Source organism: Pygoscelis adeliae, unplaced genomic scaffold, assembly GCF_000699105.1.
Source record: "Pygoscelis adeliae isolate BGI_AS28 unplaced genomic scaffold, ASM69910v1 Scaffold120, whole genome shotgun sequence".
NCBI classification, from domain to species: Eukaryota; Metazoa; Chordata; class Aves; order Sphenisciformes; family Spheniscidae; genus Pygoscelis; species Pygoscelis adeliae.
Genome location: NW_008824032.1, coordinates 2,397,228 through 2,416,533, shown reverse-complemented (window position 1 = coordinate 2,416,533; position 19,306 = coordinate 2,397,228). Strand labels below are relative to the sequence as shown.

Sequence of the window (19,306 nt, the reverse complement as noted above, 5' to 3'; positions counted from 1 at the left end):
GAAGTAAAACTTGTTTGGAGAGCACCAGGAGAAAAATAGGAGAAGCTGATTATAATCAGAATGCTAGTTATAGCAGCATTTCTGTAATTGCTTCTCTTTAAGGAGGAGTTTAGTGTCAGGACATGCTCACGTGCTCTAATGGTAGTTTAAGCTATCCTATTCCATCCTGCATAAAGCTGGCCAGGGAGCACACACAGAATAAGTTACTGTGTCTTAGTTGAGAGATGATATTAGCTGTAATAGTTTTGAAGGATTAGCTGCAGGTATGAGCTGACTCACTGCTGACTGTTCCCTGCCCAACAGGTTCATGTTTGCTAGATGGACTCCCTGTCAAAACCCGCATCAGCTGGTAATACCAGCTCACACTAGTCCTTTTAGTTGGCAAGGGGCATATCCAAACTCATCCTAAAGTACAGATGAGAAGTTTCATTGAGTGCCTGCTCTGTTTGGGCTTATTACTTCTGTAGAAATAGGCATAGCAACATTTCAGTACCAAAGCAAAAGGTTAAGCATTACGTAGGTAAAAATGAGCCCTCTAGAAGCTTGACTCTAGTCTAAGTTAATTGCATAGATTCCCTTTACAGCCCACACAGAAATACAGGTATTCAGACAGGTATCAGGTGATTTAATTCATCCAGCATGATTATTTATCCTAAGACAACAGAAACTGCCTGCTGAAGCTCCTGTGTCTCTCCATCCACTATGGAACACATACAATTAATGCAGATCCTGCACTAACAACAAAGTTTTATATTCTATTTAGCACTGAGGTTCTTTCTTATGCCTACTAACACAACACACTTAAAAGTCCTTTGGTCACTCCTCAGCTCACGGGACTCATTCATCCAAGGGAGAAAAAAGGGCAGGGAAAAAAAGGTAGCCTGGCACTGATATCTGCCTGTGCTCAGGTATATAGCCAGGGCTGTGCAAATGCTGATACCACCTGGAGCAGCAGGCTGGCAACACGGCTGTCTCTCCTCTTGTAACATTAGGTAAACATAAAAGAACTTAGGAATTTGGAGAAAGACTGACTGCGGCAGCAGCCACCACAGTCCAGTACATATATTGCATAAAGCAAAACCAAAACCAGAAGAAAACTAGTCCATTATATCACTGCTAGTACTGAAACTGAACTACATATTTTGATGCCTCAGTTACTGTAGGAAGAAAAAGCATGAGCACATGCAATTACTGAGCATTAATGATTTCTAACAAAAAAGACAGATGTCTGCATAGTGAGTTACAGAGATCCAAAAATTCCAATGCATACATGCTGAAAAGAAAGACTGCCTGCCATTCAACAGTTATGATTATGCTAATAATCATGACAAGTTGATAATAATCACTCAGTTCTAATAATCAGTGACTAGTTCATACTTAAATAATGAAAGACATCAACGCACGTAATCTCAAGGTTACTCAAAAACTGAAATATTCCATTTCAGAAAGGTGATAATGTACTAGGGATGAATGATAAAATGACTGTTAGCTACTAGAAACAGATACAGATTGTCTTTGAGTTCAAAATATGGTCATATATAAGCAATAGCTCAGATTACTCTCAAGTAAAAATTGTGGCATTTTTCTCTTTTTTTTTTTCTTTTCCTTGATACAGCTGTGTTAGAGTGGCCAAGAGTGTTGAAAAAAGTTTTCACTGTATCAAGTTTAAGGATCATCCAAGGTTCTTCCTGTCTTCTGCTCAGACTCTTGTAAAATATCATAGAATCATAGAATCATTAAGGTTGGAAAAGACCTCCAAGATCATCGAGTCCAACCGTCAACCCAACACCACCATGCCTACTAAACCATGTCCCTAAGCACCTCATCTACACGTCTTTTAAATACCTCCAGGGATGGGGACTCAACCACTTCCCTGGGCAGCCTCTTCCAATGTTTAACCACTCTTTCAGTAAAGACATTTTTCCTCACATCCAATCTAAACCTCCCCTGGTGCAACTTGAGGCCATTTCCTCTCGTCCTATCGCTTCTCACTTGGGAGAAGAGACCGACACCGACCTCGCTACAGCCTCCTTTCAGGTAGTTGTAGAGCGCGATGAGGTCTCCCCTCAGCCTCCTCTTCTCCAGGCTAAACAGTCCCAGTTCCCTCAGCCGCTCCTCATAAGACTTGTTCTCCAGACCCTTCACCAGCTTCGTTGCCCTTCTCTGGACACACTCTAACACCTTGATGTCCTTCTTGTAGTGAGGGGCCCAAAACTGAACACAGTATTCGAGGTGTGGCCTCACCAGTGCCGAGTACAGGGGCACAATCACTTCCCTACTCCTGCTGGCCACACTATTTCTGATACAGGCCAGGATGCCATTGGCCTTCTTGGCTGCCTGATATATGGACTATACCTGAAGATTTTTAGAGTACTACGTTCTCAGTAGAAAAGTTTCATAGATCTACATGTTCTTGACACTGAGAAATGGAGCTGGCACCTCTTTGTCCCAAGACACAAAACAAAGCTTTAGCATGAGGTCCTTGCGAATCTTAATTGCCATGTTCTCAAGGAAAGATATATATTCCTGACACAGTTGTTTCACCACACTTAATATTAATTTAGAATGGTCTCCAGAAGTTTTGGCAGTACCTGACTTAATTTTCTTTTGGCATGGACTTCTACGTGGAACTGTCAGGAAGAATGAAGAAACAATTACCTCTCCACAAGACAATAGCTGTGTTTTTCCTGTAGCCTATGGTGAAGGGTTTGTGGGGTGCTGTCCCTTCTTAGGGCTATAGGTTCCTCCTCACTGTCTTCCTCAGCGCGACTAAAGGAATTAGCAAGGTCAGATTACCTTTTCTGTTGTTAGGTAGTTCCTTATTGCCTTCAGACTGGAAATCAATCCACTGAATACAATTTTTTTGTATGAGTCAGTATCAATTTGTTTATTATTAAGCCCAACTGTGTGGATGCACAATGAATGTGGTAAATTGCTCAGAACGGCTTCAGCTCAGTACAGTCATGACTGTAAAATTAAATACAGCACAAGTGACCAAGCGCAAAATACCTCAACAACTTCTCCTTTGAGGCAATCTGCAACTATTGCTATTTTGTAAATATCCTTGGGACTAATGAGACAAATCCCAGTCAATAAAATCATAGTTTAACAGCAGTGCTAGTAGTTCATAATATAAAGCTACTAAGCATACTAAACAAGGGTACTTTTCATGGCTGTTAGTTTTTGGAGGCAATTGGTATTTTCCTTATTTTGTCTTCTCATTAGCTGTGACTAACAAGGCAACAAAGCATGGATATCTTATAGAGGTACCTGATGTTTTCTGCCCACCTCTCAAGGCAGTAGGGAGCAAAAATGTTGGAGCTGGTAAAATTGTTTCTATGGGGCCTAGTGGGAAGCACATTAATACCCACTCAAAGCCACTCTGTACTGTACATTCTGTACAAATTTTAGTAAGATGACATGAGTTCTCTATATCACTTCAGCTTGGATTCTTAAAGGCATGAACGTTTCTTTGAAAACTTGTTTCAGGCCCTGAAATACCTTAAAATTATTAAAGGAATGATGTTATAGCCAAGCCTTATCTGAAAAAATGCAGAGCTATGCACAGATAGCTACTGTTGTGTTCTTGTTTACTTTTGTCAGCTTCACTAAGATTCAAGATTTGCTCTAATACCTGGACTGATGCTTTTTAGATGCTTGAAGAGTGCCACTGATCTTGAATGAGATGCAGACAAAGGTTTGATGAAAGAGAGAGGAAAGCCTGCAGCAGTTCAACTAGGGAACAGCAGGTACACATAATGCATCCAAAAATCAGCAAGTGCTTCTCCAGCAGGAGAAATCCTGTTTATGTTGATGTAGCTCAAACATATTATGGTCCAAATTAAATGTAACTGTGATCTAACGAGGAGAGCTATGTACATTCTCCGATACTTTTTGTTCTAGCGATGGGTGCTATGTATTAAGAACAAAGATTTTCTCAGCACTCATTAGCATATTATTCCCTACTTTGTATAGTTCATTTCTGGAGTAGATTTCTTCAGGTCTCAGTTCTATCCACATGTTTTTACAGCAAATGAAATAATATTGCCCTTTGTACAGAACCTGGCTTCATCCCCAGACAATGGTAGACAGCTCTGTTATACTTCATAATACAAGGAGAAAGCTGCCTTTGGATACTGACACAAACGCATTTTGTTAGTTATTCTGAAATCTTTCTGCAAGAAAGGTTTTCTGTAGGATTTGTTTAGCCACTTTCCTTTAGTCTTACAGATGCTAAAACATTTTGATGTCGACATGCTACATATACCTCATCTGCATTTTATTTTTTGGACTGTACAATCTATCCTAATACTGAGCAGAACACGGTGCCCTCTTCAAATGCAAAATGGCAATGCTTTAATATTGCCAAATAAATCTTGACCTTTCAATATGGAACAAAACAAAGTACTCGGTTAGAAGCTAGGTTGCAAGACTTCCAGCAAGTTTATCAGGAGTATATCTACATTTTTTACATACCAATGTATTTGTCTTCCTCTTCCACTTCTCCCCGTCGCTTCAACTGGGTGTCCTTTTTAACAGTGACTGGTGCTAGAGAGCCTACTTCTGTGTTTTTTCCTTTCCTTTCTTTCTCAGCTGTCTTGGCACTAGGGAGGTTCTCCTTCTTGCCGGGAGGTTTAGCTTTCTCTTTCTCTCCATCTTTTTCCTTTTGTTGCTCTTCTTCTGCCTGACAAGATGAATAAACTAAGTTCTCATTGTAGCCTTTGTGCAGAACAAAGGGCAGACCGCTGTAAAATTTTAGTGGTTCAATTTTTTATTTGAATACTTTTCCCTCTCAGCCACTATAATGTTGATGTGGTGAAGCTGTCTTGAACACTCTGCCTTATCCTTCTCAAACACACCATTCAGTTTATTATATTCTTACTAAATCATAGCGTTAAGACTTCACACTAAAAAGGAACTGAAAGAGGTAGGTAGACATACCCACATACCCACAAAACTAATGAAATGCATACTGGTAGAAAGACAAGTAAAGAATCACTGTGCTTTAGTTACTGCCACTACAGCACTTGCATCAGCCAGAAACCTTCCCTGGACTGAAGGAAAATAAGACAAAAATTAAATTTCTGTTAAGTCTTTAGCATCTCTGTTAACACTGAGTATGGTGTAAAAAGGTACCAATGCTATTTTTCTTTGATGTAAATATCTGTCTACTAAACTAGAACCAAGAGACTTGTGCTCATTTCACACAGGATATTACTCAGCCATTCTCATTATTTTCAAACACAACCACCTACATTAAGTTCTGCTCAGTAATTTAAGAGTAAAGAATGAAAAAAGATTTTGTAAGTATCCCAAAGCCTCACACTATAAATCCAGAAAGCCTAGAGCCAGTCTAAAATTAAAATAATCCAAAATATATTAAGGTAAAGCAAGGTGCTGTAAGAGTAGAAAACCTCTACCTTATTTCTACCCAGCAGCAGGACTATGCACTAACTATGCAAGAATGACATTTAAGGATTGTAAAGCTAAATTAAATACAATAAAACGATATTAACTTAACTTACTGTTACCATCCTGCTGGTGTCACTTTAAAGGCTATTAAAGCAATGAGAAAAGCTCTCCATGTGAATGAGACAGGGCAGTTGACTCTACACAGTTGCTTTCCCTAGATTCAGCTGGAAAAGCAGACTTTCCAGCTGTAGAAGTTGTGTTTAGTTCAAAATCAAAACCAAAGCAGAAAATCTTTTCCTGCTTTCCCTTCTTCATGCATTCCCTTTCTGTAAAATTTAGAAACGCCTTCAAGAGATTCTTGTAACTATTTGTGCTGTGAAATGGGGGATTTGGATGCTTTCATTATTTTCTTTCAAATTTATTCCACTTTGGACATTTCAAACCGAAGATTTTGATAGTATCACTTTCATTCTAAGCTTATGAACACATCAAAACAGATGATACAATCATCAGGCTACAAAGTTCATAATCAGCTTTATCTATTGCATCTGTATCCTTTTATGTAATTAATTCTCAAATAAGCAGACACATTTCTGAACTTGCCAAGATTCCAACAAAGAACACTAGTTGACCTTAATACCTGAGGAAGTAAAAGCCTCTCCTTTCTACGACTCTTTCCTTTTCCTCTCAATGTCATATTTCTCTTTTCCTACAAGGTGCAGCTTTTCGTGGAGTTTCTAATCTTCCATTAGCTTTACATTCTGTAATATTGTTATTTTAAGCTTCATATTACAGAATCTTACTACCTCAGTTTTCTAAATCAGAGACACCTCTTCCGCATACTAGTTTAAATGCATACACCTGTCAATTTATGACAAGCTTCTGCTTCTACTGAAATACAGAAAATTCATAATGGTTTATTTTTGTTTATTCACTTGCTGTTTTCTTCTGCCAATCCATTCTATTAATCAACGTCTATTCTAAAAAACAATGGACAGTTATGTTGGCTTTCTGAGAACTGATCTGCTAGTAAAATCCTGGTTTCAACTCCCAAGTTGTTGTCAACGGACCTTGTATTGTACAAGCTAGTTGGAAAGGATTAAAAAATGTATGGCAGACAATTTAGAGTTGGAATTCCAAATTAAGAGCCAGTTTCTGCCTGTTCTGTATTGCAGAGCATCCTTAGAGCCAAGAGCCCTCTCAATTCTTGACTCTGTCTTGGTCCTTCAACTGCTGCTCTCATGTTTGCCTGTCATGCTTTGATATAGATATAATCCAGAGAAGCTGACAACTTTGTCCAGACTGCTTGGCTAAAACAGAGAAGAAATTGTAGGTTCCAGAGATTCTTCAGCCTTGAATACCAACTATCCTCAGATTCTCCAGGAAAATAAAATTGTACTTACAAAAGTAACCTTGCCAAATCAAAGCTAAAGGCTCCATTTTAATATTGAAGTGCCTAATCTTTAAACTTCAAATTTTTGTTTTACAGTTTACTTATCAGCACTGACCGATATCTAACAGAAAAGTCATTTTTTCTCCATTCATTACAAAAAAATCTGCTCTATAGCTTCAGCCTCTCAATTTCTCTCCAGATTGAAGATGCACTTTTTTTTTTTTTCTCAGATTCTTCATATATTTCTGTGGCTTACATTATCATTTGCTAATCACTTTTGCAATTGACTTCTATGGGAGCAGACACAACTTTAATTTATCACATAGCATTTAATGTTCCTGTGCTTGTATGCTATACTTCATCCACCAATTATTCCCACAAATAGAATTATCGATAAAGAAATTTACAGACTTTTCAACTACACAAAATCCACAAAACCATTTTCTTCTTGGATATTTTACATGCACAGACTGCTTAGGTCTCCATGTCATCACGTTTTACATTATAGTTTTTGATCAATTAACAGGGTAAACTATTGCAGCAATTATATGACTTGCTGGTAATGGCCTTCTGCTACGTGAATGTTTGCTGGAAAAGGACTATAGCAAAGACCAACTGTTCAGTAAGTTGTTGAAATGTACCACTGACAGCTATTTTTTGTTAATTACAGATGTTAGAAAGCAATTAGAGGCCTGATCGGATTGTGATTCTGTGCAAGCTTGGTGAAATTCCTCCTAGAACACATAAGCACTCTGACTGAGGCAATCTTGGACCTAGTAGTGGTGATCTTGGAGAGCATGTGGAAGCGGGTTTTGGGAACACTGGAAAATGTGGTACCCAGTTCTGAGAAGCAGACTTCAAAATAGAAACTATTCGGAGAGAATTCAGAGGACAGGAACAAGCATAATCAAAAACTAGAAACCATGACAATATATTTGCATTTGTTTAGTTAAATATGTAATAGATTTCTGCAGAACGGAGGGTAAGAACTGTTGTCCCCATACACAGTGAGAAGCGAAGCAGTAACGGGTTTAAGCTAGAGCAAGGCTGATAAGGTTAGAAATCTTTTCCAAATGGCTATGTTGCAGAGATAATTGAGCAGTAATACTGATTGTCGTAGAAAAGTGAAAGCACAGGAATGGAAGGTTTTAAGAACAGGTTCAACAAACATCTGCCAGGAATAGTTTATGTATATTTTATCCTGCCTTAGTGCCAGCGGATGGAATAGATAACTTCTCCCAATTTCCTCCAGAGAGGTGATTCATGATAATAAGTTCTTCATAGTTCTGCTCTTCATCTATCCTTGATACCTCTCAAGTATTAACCTCTCCTACCTTTACTTCAGCAGAGATATATTCAGCTGAAGTGAGATTCTAGCTCTATTTTCTGTTGGTTCTAAGACTCAGCTAAGACATTACTACTTATTACTCTAGCAAAGAGTTCTTTCACAATATTTTTTTTCTTTTTTTTTCCCCTCTCACCTGCATTTGAGTAATTGAGAGCTTATTCTCCAGAATCTAATTAACTTAAAAAGATAAATTTCTATTCACATTTCTCTTCAATTACAGATCTAGGAAGTTAAGCATGAGGAGAAAGGTGAATTTATGCAAACAGCACTAGAATGGAAGTGTCTTCATAAAGTTAATTAAGCATCCTCCCTAAGGCATATTATAGTACCTTCTTTTCAGCTTCTCTTCTCTGAAGGTCCTTCTGTTTGAGACAAAGCAGTTGAAATTTCAACAGCTTTCCAGTTAGTGTTACAGGAATTTCTTCACCACTATCCAGAATGGCTTTGGCTACTTCTATCACCTGCAGAGAAAAAAAAACCAAAATAACTATTACTTATATAATTTTAATACTGCATTTGACACATATTTTGCATGCTGAAATGAGGAGGTGCTATCTCGCATTGTACAGTGCATGGGTCAAAATAGCCACACTTTCAGAAAAACAACATATCAGTAAAACGCATAGCTATTCTTTGGTTCCTAAGACCTCAAATGAAGTTATATTTGCTATAGTGTGAGATAAAACTAGAATGGAGAAAACTTCTATGATTTATGTAAGGGTCAACAGACACACACAGTTCTCACAGTAAAATGTCATTTTTTTCAGGTTTTAAAAAGAGAAGCAACATTAAGCAACTACTTATTATAAAGTAATAAATTAAAAGGCATTTAACAGATAGCAAATCAAGGGGAATAGTTTGGAGCACTGTTTAAAACATGACTAGTGTCTGAGGCACTAGCCCTGAATGAAAGATAAAAACTTCTTGAAGGGAATTTGAGAGGGTCCGTCTTGGTGAAAATACACCCCCTCCCTGTGTAATTCTGATTCCGTTGGTATGCAGCCTAATTGGGGTGAAATAAGGCTATTGAGTTTTCTCAGGGTGATGACAGCAGCGGGAACATACAGCTGCATTGTCCAGATGTGTGGCATTGACAGGCTGTTTTATGACTATGTTTTTTACAGCTTGTTTCCACTAAATTTCATACAACTCACTAACATCTGGGCCGTTTTCCTTGGAGCCTCATAACCACTTTATTTACTGCGAAAAAAATAAAATAACATAAAAATACCATAAAAAGTTGTTATATGTTTCTTTTCACTTGTGTTGTCTCTGTAATAAAGTTCACCTATGTAGGAAGCGCTGTTGAGGAATAATATAACCATAATATTTTCCTACTTTTGTTTTTAAGCAACCATCAGCTTTATTTATAACCATGGGCTGAATTAGGTGTTACTCAAATGTTCTGACATGTTTCTCTTTTCCCCTCTTGGAGCAATTACAGTTGGGCACATATGGTGTCAATTTTGCTTGCTAACATTCAGACAATGAAGGTGCACACTGCATCTCACTGAACTGTGTCTTGTCTAATGCAAGCACCACCATTAGCTTTGAGCTTTCATAGTTTCTTGCCCAGCTTAGAAATTTTCACTTCTCAAGTAAAACCTAGGTAAGCAAATGCAGCCACTAAGAATGCTTCTCTGAATAAAACAAAGCCAAAATGGAATCCAGACTATTATACGCCAAATTATTGTTTCATGCAAATGAAAGCAAAGTACAGAAAAAGAAATCTCTTAAAATATGTGTTTTTCCGAATTGTGTAACAGGGACACAAAACAACCAAAATATTTTCATTTATAAACCTCCAAAACCAATCCTGCCCCTCCAACACTAATAAACCTGATGATCTCCTTAACATACACATAGGAAAATGCATCGTGGTTAAGATTAGTTCTGCTTTACATCTTTTGCATTCAGAGTAAGACTACTTACTGGTCACTATCTCAACAAGCCAACCATAGAAGGCTTACTGGAAAGACTCCCATTGACTTCAGAGTCACAGCAGAAAATCAAGGATATGCTAACAAGAGACTTAAAAACTCCCACAGACTGTAGGCAAACTAGAAACTACTAGCTATTCCAACAAAAAATAGTCACCCAGAGCTAGCTAAAGAAAATCTGTGCTCTGAAAGAAAGAGACTTTGGTAGAAATATTACAGTAATCTCCCTTAGAGAGAAAAATTCTCATAGTTTTTTTTTGCACAAGTGGTGTTAACAGCCTATGGAAAGGGATGCTTCCCAATTGCCTAATGTAGATGAGTTGCACATTTCTTGAAACACAATAGAGGGGAAATGGAGGGATTCTGGAAGGATTCCTGAAAACTGTATATATAGTAACCCAGCTCGATGGCAGTTGCTGATTTATTGTTCAGGGAAGAAGGAAGGAACGCTTAGACTCTTACAACCCATTCTTCCTCACAAGTTCAAAGCATTTTACCAGTCAAAAGCAATGCATCATGATTATTCCTATTTTGTAGATAGAGAATGCAGAAATGAAGAGACTTGTCCAAGGTCTACAGTGAGCTGGACAACTCTGAGTGGGTAGGAAGGACAAAGTTTCTTATGTGCGGCGTTAAGAGAAGCACAAACCAAACTCTGTTCAACAGGAGTACATTCCATGACTGTGGAGGGAGGTCAGACAAATAAGACAAAGATAAAATGAGCACACTACATTTGGCAATACAAAGAAAGCAAATAGTTTCTCATACAGCAATGTAAAATCTGCTTTATGCATAAGCAAGTAGAAAACAATCCCTCACCACTGCTAGTTTAAAGACAAAACATAGATCAATCCATGCACAGTAGATAAAAGAAATTAAATTTATTACACTCATGCATGTTTACTTTATTTGTGGCCCTGTGAATTATGCAGGCACCTGGCATAAACAGTTAGGAATCCACAGAGCCTCAATAAAAAACAAAAGCTGAAGACAAAGACTTGGTAGGAGTACAGAAGGAATTTTTTGGGATACTATGAGGTGGATTCATTTCAGATTGGCTATACTTCATCCCGCCAGTGATGACCTTTTTCTTATGCGAGAAACCATGGAAACTTGGATGGACAAACTCAGTTAGGTAGGGCCTCTTTTCCTTTAAAGGAAGAGGAAACTTAGCATTCCTCACACAGCAGGGGTCACATTTGTGAAGTGCAGAAAAGCTTCAGTGGTGATGCAGTATTTGATCTCATATGGTGGCAGTATGAACCACGCAGAGATTTAGCTGCCTAGTGCAAAGGGCATGTATTTCAAGCCATTCAAACACTGCATGAGTGCTTGTAGGTGACACTATACTATTGGCAGATGCCAGTGCCATTGAGACAGGAGACAGGTCTTAAAAGTTAGGGAAACGTTTAAAGCCAGTCTTTATGGTATCTCTCTTTGAAATGCCTCCTTTTCAATTTGCAGAACCATTGTGACTGCTAAATCATAACCGGAAAAGCTTTCAAAGTGATGCATTGCATTATCAACTTTCACAGCTTTATCACTACTTGGAAGCAGTAGCATCACTTGCTATGAACAGTGGTCAGCCCATTTCATAGCGTAGTTCTCCCATATCCAGGGTGAGCTTTCTAAACCCCTGTCTTCCCTCTTGTTCTTGAAACCGTAAGAAATTCAGGCCATCACATATACCTCAGACTCACATAACACTTCCTAAAAGAAACATAATGGTTCCTAGAAGAACTCCTCAGTAATTCAAATCCCTTAGTAGCTGACACAGTTCAAGTCAATTTGAAGCAGGAGAGCCATCAGTCAAAAGGCTATATGGATTACATGTACCAACCAAGTTATTATTTACTGTTCAAATGTATTTTCCTGAGCAAGCTAATAAAAGCAAGGGGGGAAAAAGCGATCTTCACTTATTACAATCTGCCATCAGTATCGTGAATCCCTCACAAGCAGCTTTCAAGACAGACTAGGGAACAAAAGCTGCATGTGTCATACTGATAAGTTTCTTTTGTCCAAATAAGACTTCTTTACACATACTATTAAATATTTCTGAATCTGCTGATGTCATTTCATTGACTATAGCATACTGCGATCAATCATTTTGAAAGAATACCAGGAAGGCACTGAGCTGACTCAAACAACTTCTTTCAAATCACACCTGCAATGTGTTGAAAGGCAATTTAGTCTCTACTATCAGACCATTCATCTAATTTCTGTTTTCCTCTCAGAACCTCTTCCCAACTATGATGTCAAAAGATCACTTGCTTAATTGTTATCCTTCATTGGTGAATTAATGACTCACAATTCAAACTGAGCTTAAGGACTCATGTAAATCAGTAAATCAATTGCATATCTGAACAGAGCTCCATATAGAGCTTACGTATCCACAAGGTAGACTGTAAAACTTAAGCTAAGCCAATGAATCATCTTTGTTAATCAATGAAGGCTCTACCAACATGTATTCCAGAGAACTACAAAAAAATTAAAGTGGATTTGATTAAACCTTCTGCCCCTCGGAGTCCTTTTCAAACAAACCTACTAAAATAAGAATAGGACACTTTCACTATTGAGCAATACTGAGCAAATACATATGCTGTTCACGTACTAAATATCTGCCTTTCTATTGTGAGAACATTTCTCAAAGCAGCAGCAATGGCTGCTTGTGTGCTAGAAAAATATGTTGTCACTCATATGAGTGAGTCTGTTTTTTGCCAAATCACAACACAGCTTGATCTGGTTAGCAGAAACCTAGTTAGAAATATCCATTGTAAGAAGGTCTGTTCTTTAAACCTTTCTCTACAGAAAATGTGCCACCTGAGGGCATACCTTAACTGGTTTAATCTCAGCAATGCAGAATGAGAACTTTCTAAGACATGTATACAGCGTATGTGTCTTAGTGTTACAAGTACTTAAATAATGTTTTAAGGGAAATACAAACAGGTGAATAACCTAATTTAAGTAAAAATGAGAAAATACATTACATAATTTTTATCATTACATAATTTTTATGTAATGACTTTTCACCTTGGCTTTATTAAGAGCTCTCACCGCCTATGACATGTACCTCCTATAGCTTCCTGACCACCTAACTGCTAACAAAACAAACTGCTTTAAGGGAAGACAAAATACAATATGAATATCCAGTGATTCCAACGATCAGTCATTAGCACTGCTGCCTCAGGAAGGAGGAGTTTTATGCGTAGGGAAGATTTTCTCATGTGACCCTTCAGATATCTGTTTCCTTTTAACACTCTGATTGGGGGGAGATAGTTGAAATAGCATTTAAGTGATTTCTGAAGTACTCCTACAGAACCCAGACCTTTTTAAAAAGAGAGGACAGGCTAGTCTGCTGTGATCTGTGCTCAGAAAAAGAGATATATTGCTATGACCAAATCTTGAAATGTTTACATTTCAGTGGTATGAATCTGCCCAGCAAGTCTTTCCATTGTGGAGTAGAAAATTTTATGCTTGCGAGAAGTAAACTGTCTCCAGTAATTCCAGCCAACTGGACCCACACAATGAACATTACAAAGCTAAAGGATTTAGTCATGCTTCCCTAACACTGCATCTGGTTAGGAAGAGAACCCAAACAGAGGTGGAACAAAAAGATTTAAGAAGCAAAGTTGTCTCATCAACCCTTGTGCTGGTAGAACCCACCGAGCTACACCTTGCCAGAGTTTCATAAGCCGCCTCAGAACTCGTGGGCCAGGAAGTCCCAATGGCCTCGTGGGCTTGGCACCACAAGACTCTTAGGCAAGATTTTTTCATCTTGGTCCAGCTTTGCACAGGGCTTCCCCCCCTTTGGTGACAAAAGATTCTGGGATTAGTTGCTCTACTTGAGAAAAATGTCTTATACTCTATTGTCCTTAATTAACTGATTATAGTCACCTGAAATTTTTGAAGGCAACAAAACAGAACAGCATTTCCTTTGGCTACTCCAGAGCGTCCCTCTACCAATTTAAGGATGACATTCTTACAGACATAATTGCTGTTTGCTCTAGTTACACAGAGATTTCAACAAAAGTGCACAGAAAAAGCAGGAAATTTTATACCAAGTTGCATGCATGCAGGAAACCTTGTAATCTAGGAAGCAAAACCAAGGTCTCACCAGTGTTCTAAAGCAGGTTTTAAACAGATAGATGAATTTCAAAAGATAACAAGTTTCTTTCCTAGAAAATAAATCATCAGCAATTTTGAGTTTTATGAATGGCCTCAGGCCAAATAATTACAACCGTAGTAAAATAATAATACATGCAGAGGGCATTGCTTCTAGGATCCTAGAATTAGGATTATGAAGAATAGTTGCTACTCTGAAATAGAAAGAAAAGAGGAACATGTTTCAACTGTCTCATGTAAATAATAGAACCTGACCTCTCAGATTTTAGGAAACAGAAAATTAGAAGACACAGATTGTTTTCCTGCAGGAGCTCAAGACTTTTTGACCCAGTTTCAGCACTTAGAAATCCTGGCACTTCTTAACATGACATATTGTCCTTAGAATGGTCCCTGAACTGGAGAGACTTTAGAAATTGATTACAAACAACTACAATTTCTAGGACTGATTGGTTCATAGCAACAGAAGTTCAGTCTCATGGAATAAATAAATCCCAAATGCAAGGCATACAATTTGATAACTCAAAGGACTACACATACCACTATTGATCATGCAGTGGCATCGGATGCTCTGACAATGGCAAAGGCTGATGCAAAGACATGGTGGTATGTCTTTACTCTGGGTAATATTTTATTCTTTTTAGGTGGCATGGATTTCCTATATTTGAAATAAAAATCCTTTTGCTGTTATCCGAGGCTTAGAACTATTTACCTGATCACACAGATGCCTCTAATGCCACTAGGAAGACCTAGGTCATTAAGACATCGATACTGGACAGGCATATAGAACACAGAACTAGCTGAGATCTTTGCTGTTTTGGAAAGGCAGCTGAACCCAGCTGAATGTTTTTTTTCTTTTTGTCAGGACATTTTCTTTTGTTTCCATTTGGCCAAGTTACAAGAAGGCATCTGCCAATGATATTCTACTCTCTTGGGTATTGGTGCTAGCAAGGCAATTGTCTATCCAAGCAATTCAGCAAGCACTAAGAAGTCCACCAGTGAAAGGCATTATGAAGTAAGAACTAAGGTGAGCAGGACAGGTAGAAGCTCATGTAGCTTTTTCTCAGTGAGTTCTAGTAAAATCTTCAAGATGTAGCAAATCCTGGAATACCTTAACATTATCTAGGAGGAATGCGGATAACCCAAATTTGCAGTTCATCTAAAGATGCCAAAGATTTGTGGCCTGGGATGTGATAGTGTCTGTTTGGAATAGTTTGGCACAGCCATAAGTTGTCCCTATTCAGTTGGCAGCAGAGCAAACTGAATTGCTTGTAAAGGTCTCCTGTGAGATAAAGAAGGGGGTAAATCTAACCTCAGCTGATACGCAGACACTGGTAGTCTTCCATAAGGCTCATTCATATTGATATTCACAAATTGCTGAAGAACAGTGGGAGCTGTGAAACCTGCTAACCTAAGCTAACAAATTTTTTCCTTAACATCCTTTTAAGTAAACTGACCTAAATACTTGGACCCAGGAGGTAGAGTCATTAAACTCTCCTCAGAAGACAAGACAATAAATATCTCAGGTAAATGTACCACCTCATGCAGTGGGATCGTTTACAAAATGTACTCTATTCTGTACTATGATGTACATGGTAGAAGCTTGGTAACAGATGACAACAGAGCTGAAAACAGATGAGTAGATAGTGCCCACAGCAGGATTTGAAGTCCCTTCCCTGGAGCCAGTACCTCCCTAAAAGGCATCTTCATTTAACGACAGTTCCCAACTGTTTCTGGAGCATTAAGCCGCTGCATATCCATACAGTGTAAAGGCCGAGTCCTTCTGCAATAAAATTCTCTTAACTTACATCCACACAATAGCACTTGACAAAGGCTGACTGGAGAACTGTTCCATTTTATTATGACATTTAAGACTGCTGTATTTGTTTTGCTCTGTACTGGAATGAAAAATAAAATTAAATCTTTCTATCCTTCTGACCATTCAGCATGGCTGCCAAAGTTGTTTTTACTGTCAAACCCTCTCATCAAAACAATGACACCAGACAAGTTTTGGCTCCTGAACTGCTCCATTTTACAACTACTTTTAAAATTAATTTTGCTCTACAGCAGAATGAAAACAAAATCTTTCTAACATTTTTACAAAATAGAATTCTATTGACATACATTTTTAGACTGAGAAGGCTGGATTTTCGTATGACTCTCTCTACTTTTGAGAAAGCCTGTTCTTGATCACAACCTTTCTGATGGTGTTTTGTCAAAATCTATACACTTCCACAAGAATATTTCACCTTTAATTATATATTTCTACAAGAAACCAAAAGGCTTCCATAAAAGTACTCCTGACTAGCATTATTTCTGAAACTTGTCTCTTCAGTGACACATATCCAGGCTATTAACCAGTCTTTCCTCTCCTCCAGATGCTACATGACTCACAACAGCTTGTACCTTCTTGGGTGAAAATACTCCTTGCCACAAGTGTTATGTCTGTGACATTAAGAGTTTTGTTTTCACATCAAGCTAAAACCAAAACTTTTGATTTTTCTGCCCTAGGAATTTACTATAACATCCTTAACACAAAATAAATGCATACTCCTTGTCCCTAGTGCTGCCCTCCTCTTTTTTTTTTTACTGAAGAGTTAGAGACAACGATGAGAAAATCTAAAAAAAAGTTACATAAGACAATAGAAAGGTATAAGATAATAGAAAGGTATGAGGTATTTAAGACCTACTGAAGAGGACATAAAAATTATTTAGAAACAGAATAGCTATTCTTAACCGTTTTCTTGAACAAAATTCATGCCATTGCGGTGAGGGAGTAATAGAATAAGGTAGCTTTCAATAATTATGCACATATATATTTTTAATACATATTAAAATATATTTATTATCTAATTATATATAATTAGATAACCATATAATCATATGTATTAAAATATATGCATAATACTTTTTATCTACATAAACTTTCATAATACAGTAAGAGCATCTATCCCAGGAACTACATGCTCAGTTCCAATCTAAAGTGGACCTTCTCTTTACATCATGACATGACCAGCACTTCAAACACTCTTACCAGCGCAACCCTCACTTCGTAGGTCTCCATTCTATGCACCTGTAGCAAAGTATTAATTCACAGAAATGCTTAAAGACTGCTTTTAATCCCTTGTTTCCTGGCTAAATTAATTCAAATTTTTCCACTTCAGCTTGTTCATTGGTATGTTTTACTGTCCTACAGAAGTTCTTAATAACTTGGGTTATGTATTTTGTGTTGGAAGTGACAGGAAAGGAATGTTTCATTTACACCTGGAAAACCCAAGGATCCTTCTGTCTCTGCTACAGCCTATTGCCTATTAAGGCAAGAAGTACTGTGAACATTACACAATTTCCCAAGGATTCTGTCAGCACAATCTTAGGGAAAAAAAACAAACCAAAGAAAAAAGCCTATGTACCATATAAATAATTTTGAAACAACGCAAGATTCTATTACTAACCAATAACCTTTTAGTCCTCAAAATGAGCTGTACAAAGCATGAATTAACTAAGATTTATATGCAAGCACTCAACTGAACTGGATTTTGATGGCAAAACTGTGCATATTGTGCTTAGCAGTAGAAGGATTTAATTTGGGGGTCTCTTTGGTTTGTTTGTTGAAACTGTACAACTAGGTTGATATCGCAATATGCCTGGTGATATGGGTTGACTGTTATGTATCTTGACTCAGACAGTAAACCTGGCACTTCTGCTTTTATCAGTCCTGAAGTTTGAAGTATCTGAGTTGATACTCCTTCCCTGCTAGCAAGGAGGTAAAATAAAGTGAGGCTTTGTACGGGAACCATTTGCCATGCAGATCTGGAAGCAAGTCTACAGGAGAATCAAACAGGTCCCGTGTTCAGCCAACGATGACAAGAAGCAGGACAATTTGTAATCACAATTCTATATTCTCTTCTGTTTAAATATTAACAGTTCCTGCGTGTGACATGCAAGCTAATGTTTTCTTGCTTGTCACAAGCAAGAATCAAACAGAGATAATTCAGTGCAATCAGACGGGTAACAAGATCCTGGACAGCCTGATTTAAAAGTCCTCACTATTTCAGATTTAAGGAAGAAAAGCAAGAAAAACAAGGGAAAGACAATGTATGCCAGCAGAGATAAGGACAATAACAGATTTACTTTTGTTAAAAATTGTATCAGGAAAAAAATATCGTTAACATGGCATTGGTCTGGTATTAAATGGAAACAGTAGAAGAGTCAATAAAGATGCAGGAAAAGTAGGGCTAATCAGTGATTTTTCTGCTCTACATTCAGAAAAACAACAGATAATACGGTTGTATCACTTCGTTAATAAGCAGTTATTTCCAACTGTATCAATGGAAAATTGCAAAAAGGCAGCTTTTAAAGCTAGGCATACCAAAAACCAGTAGACCTGGACAACGTAATCAAAGAATTATTAAAAATAGGTAGCTGAGGAGCTCTGGATATGATGAATATAATCTTTAAGTAATTCTTGGAGAAAAAAGGCAGTTTTAAACTAAATAAAAGAAAGCTGATGTCACACCAATGCTTAAAAAAGGGGAAACTAGAATAACATATGTATTTTAAGTACTGGCAACGTAATGCTGATCATTGCAGAATAACAGAGGAGCTGATATTATTTCCTTAATGTCCTAACAGAGAACTCAAATAAAAGGAGGGTAAAATAATTATTACCAATTCAATTTTCTTCTTTTTGGAAAAAAAAAAAAAGAAGGTGGTCTTTAAACAAAGAGAGCAGCTTTCTCTGATAAGACTGTAATTCTAGCTGAAACAGATAATAACTCTGATATAGGGAAAAAGCACAATTCCTTAAGTATTCTTTGACTATTGATTTAGAAACAAGCATTCTATAGTTAATAAAGCAGTAACAAAGATTAAAAGTCATTAACTAACAAATTTAAAAACGCAATCACAAAGAGTCATCATCAAACAGGTGAGTTTCTTGTTGGGTCTGAAGCGTACAACATATTGAGACTACGCTATTCAGAAGTTTATCAGTGATCTAGGAAAAGATACAAAGTCTTCAATTATAAGATCTCCAGAAGACACAGTAACCACGGGAGATACAAAGAATGTAGTGGAAAACTCATTCACACAAAG

At 37.6% G+C, this 19,306-nt stretch overlaps 1 protein-coding gene across 1 annotated transcript in view; it reads right to left on the bottom strand.

Annotated features, from left to right (window-relative positions):
• The window catches only part of SPAG17 (sperm associated antigen 17), a 309,464-nt gene that overhangs the window by 88,691 nt on the left and 201,467 nt on the right, over nucleotides 1-19,306 (bottom strand). Inside the window, exons 4-5 of the mRNA XM_009330177.1 lie at nucleotides 8,483-8,614; nucleotides 4,477-4,684 (exon numbers count right to left, since the gene is read on the bottom strand). Of these exons, the coding sequence (XP_009328452.1) occupies nucleotides 4,477-4,684; nucleotides 8,483-8,614 (340 nt within the window). The remainder of the gene's footprint in view (nucleotides 1-4,476; nucleotides 4,685-8,482; nucleotides 8,615-19,306) is intronic.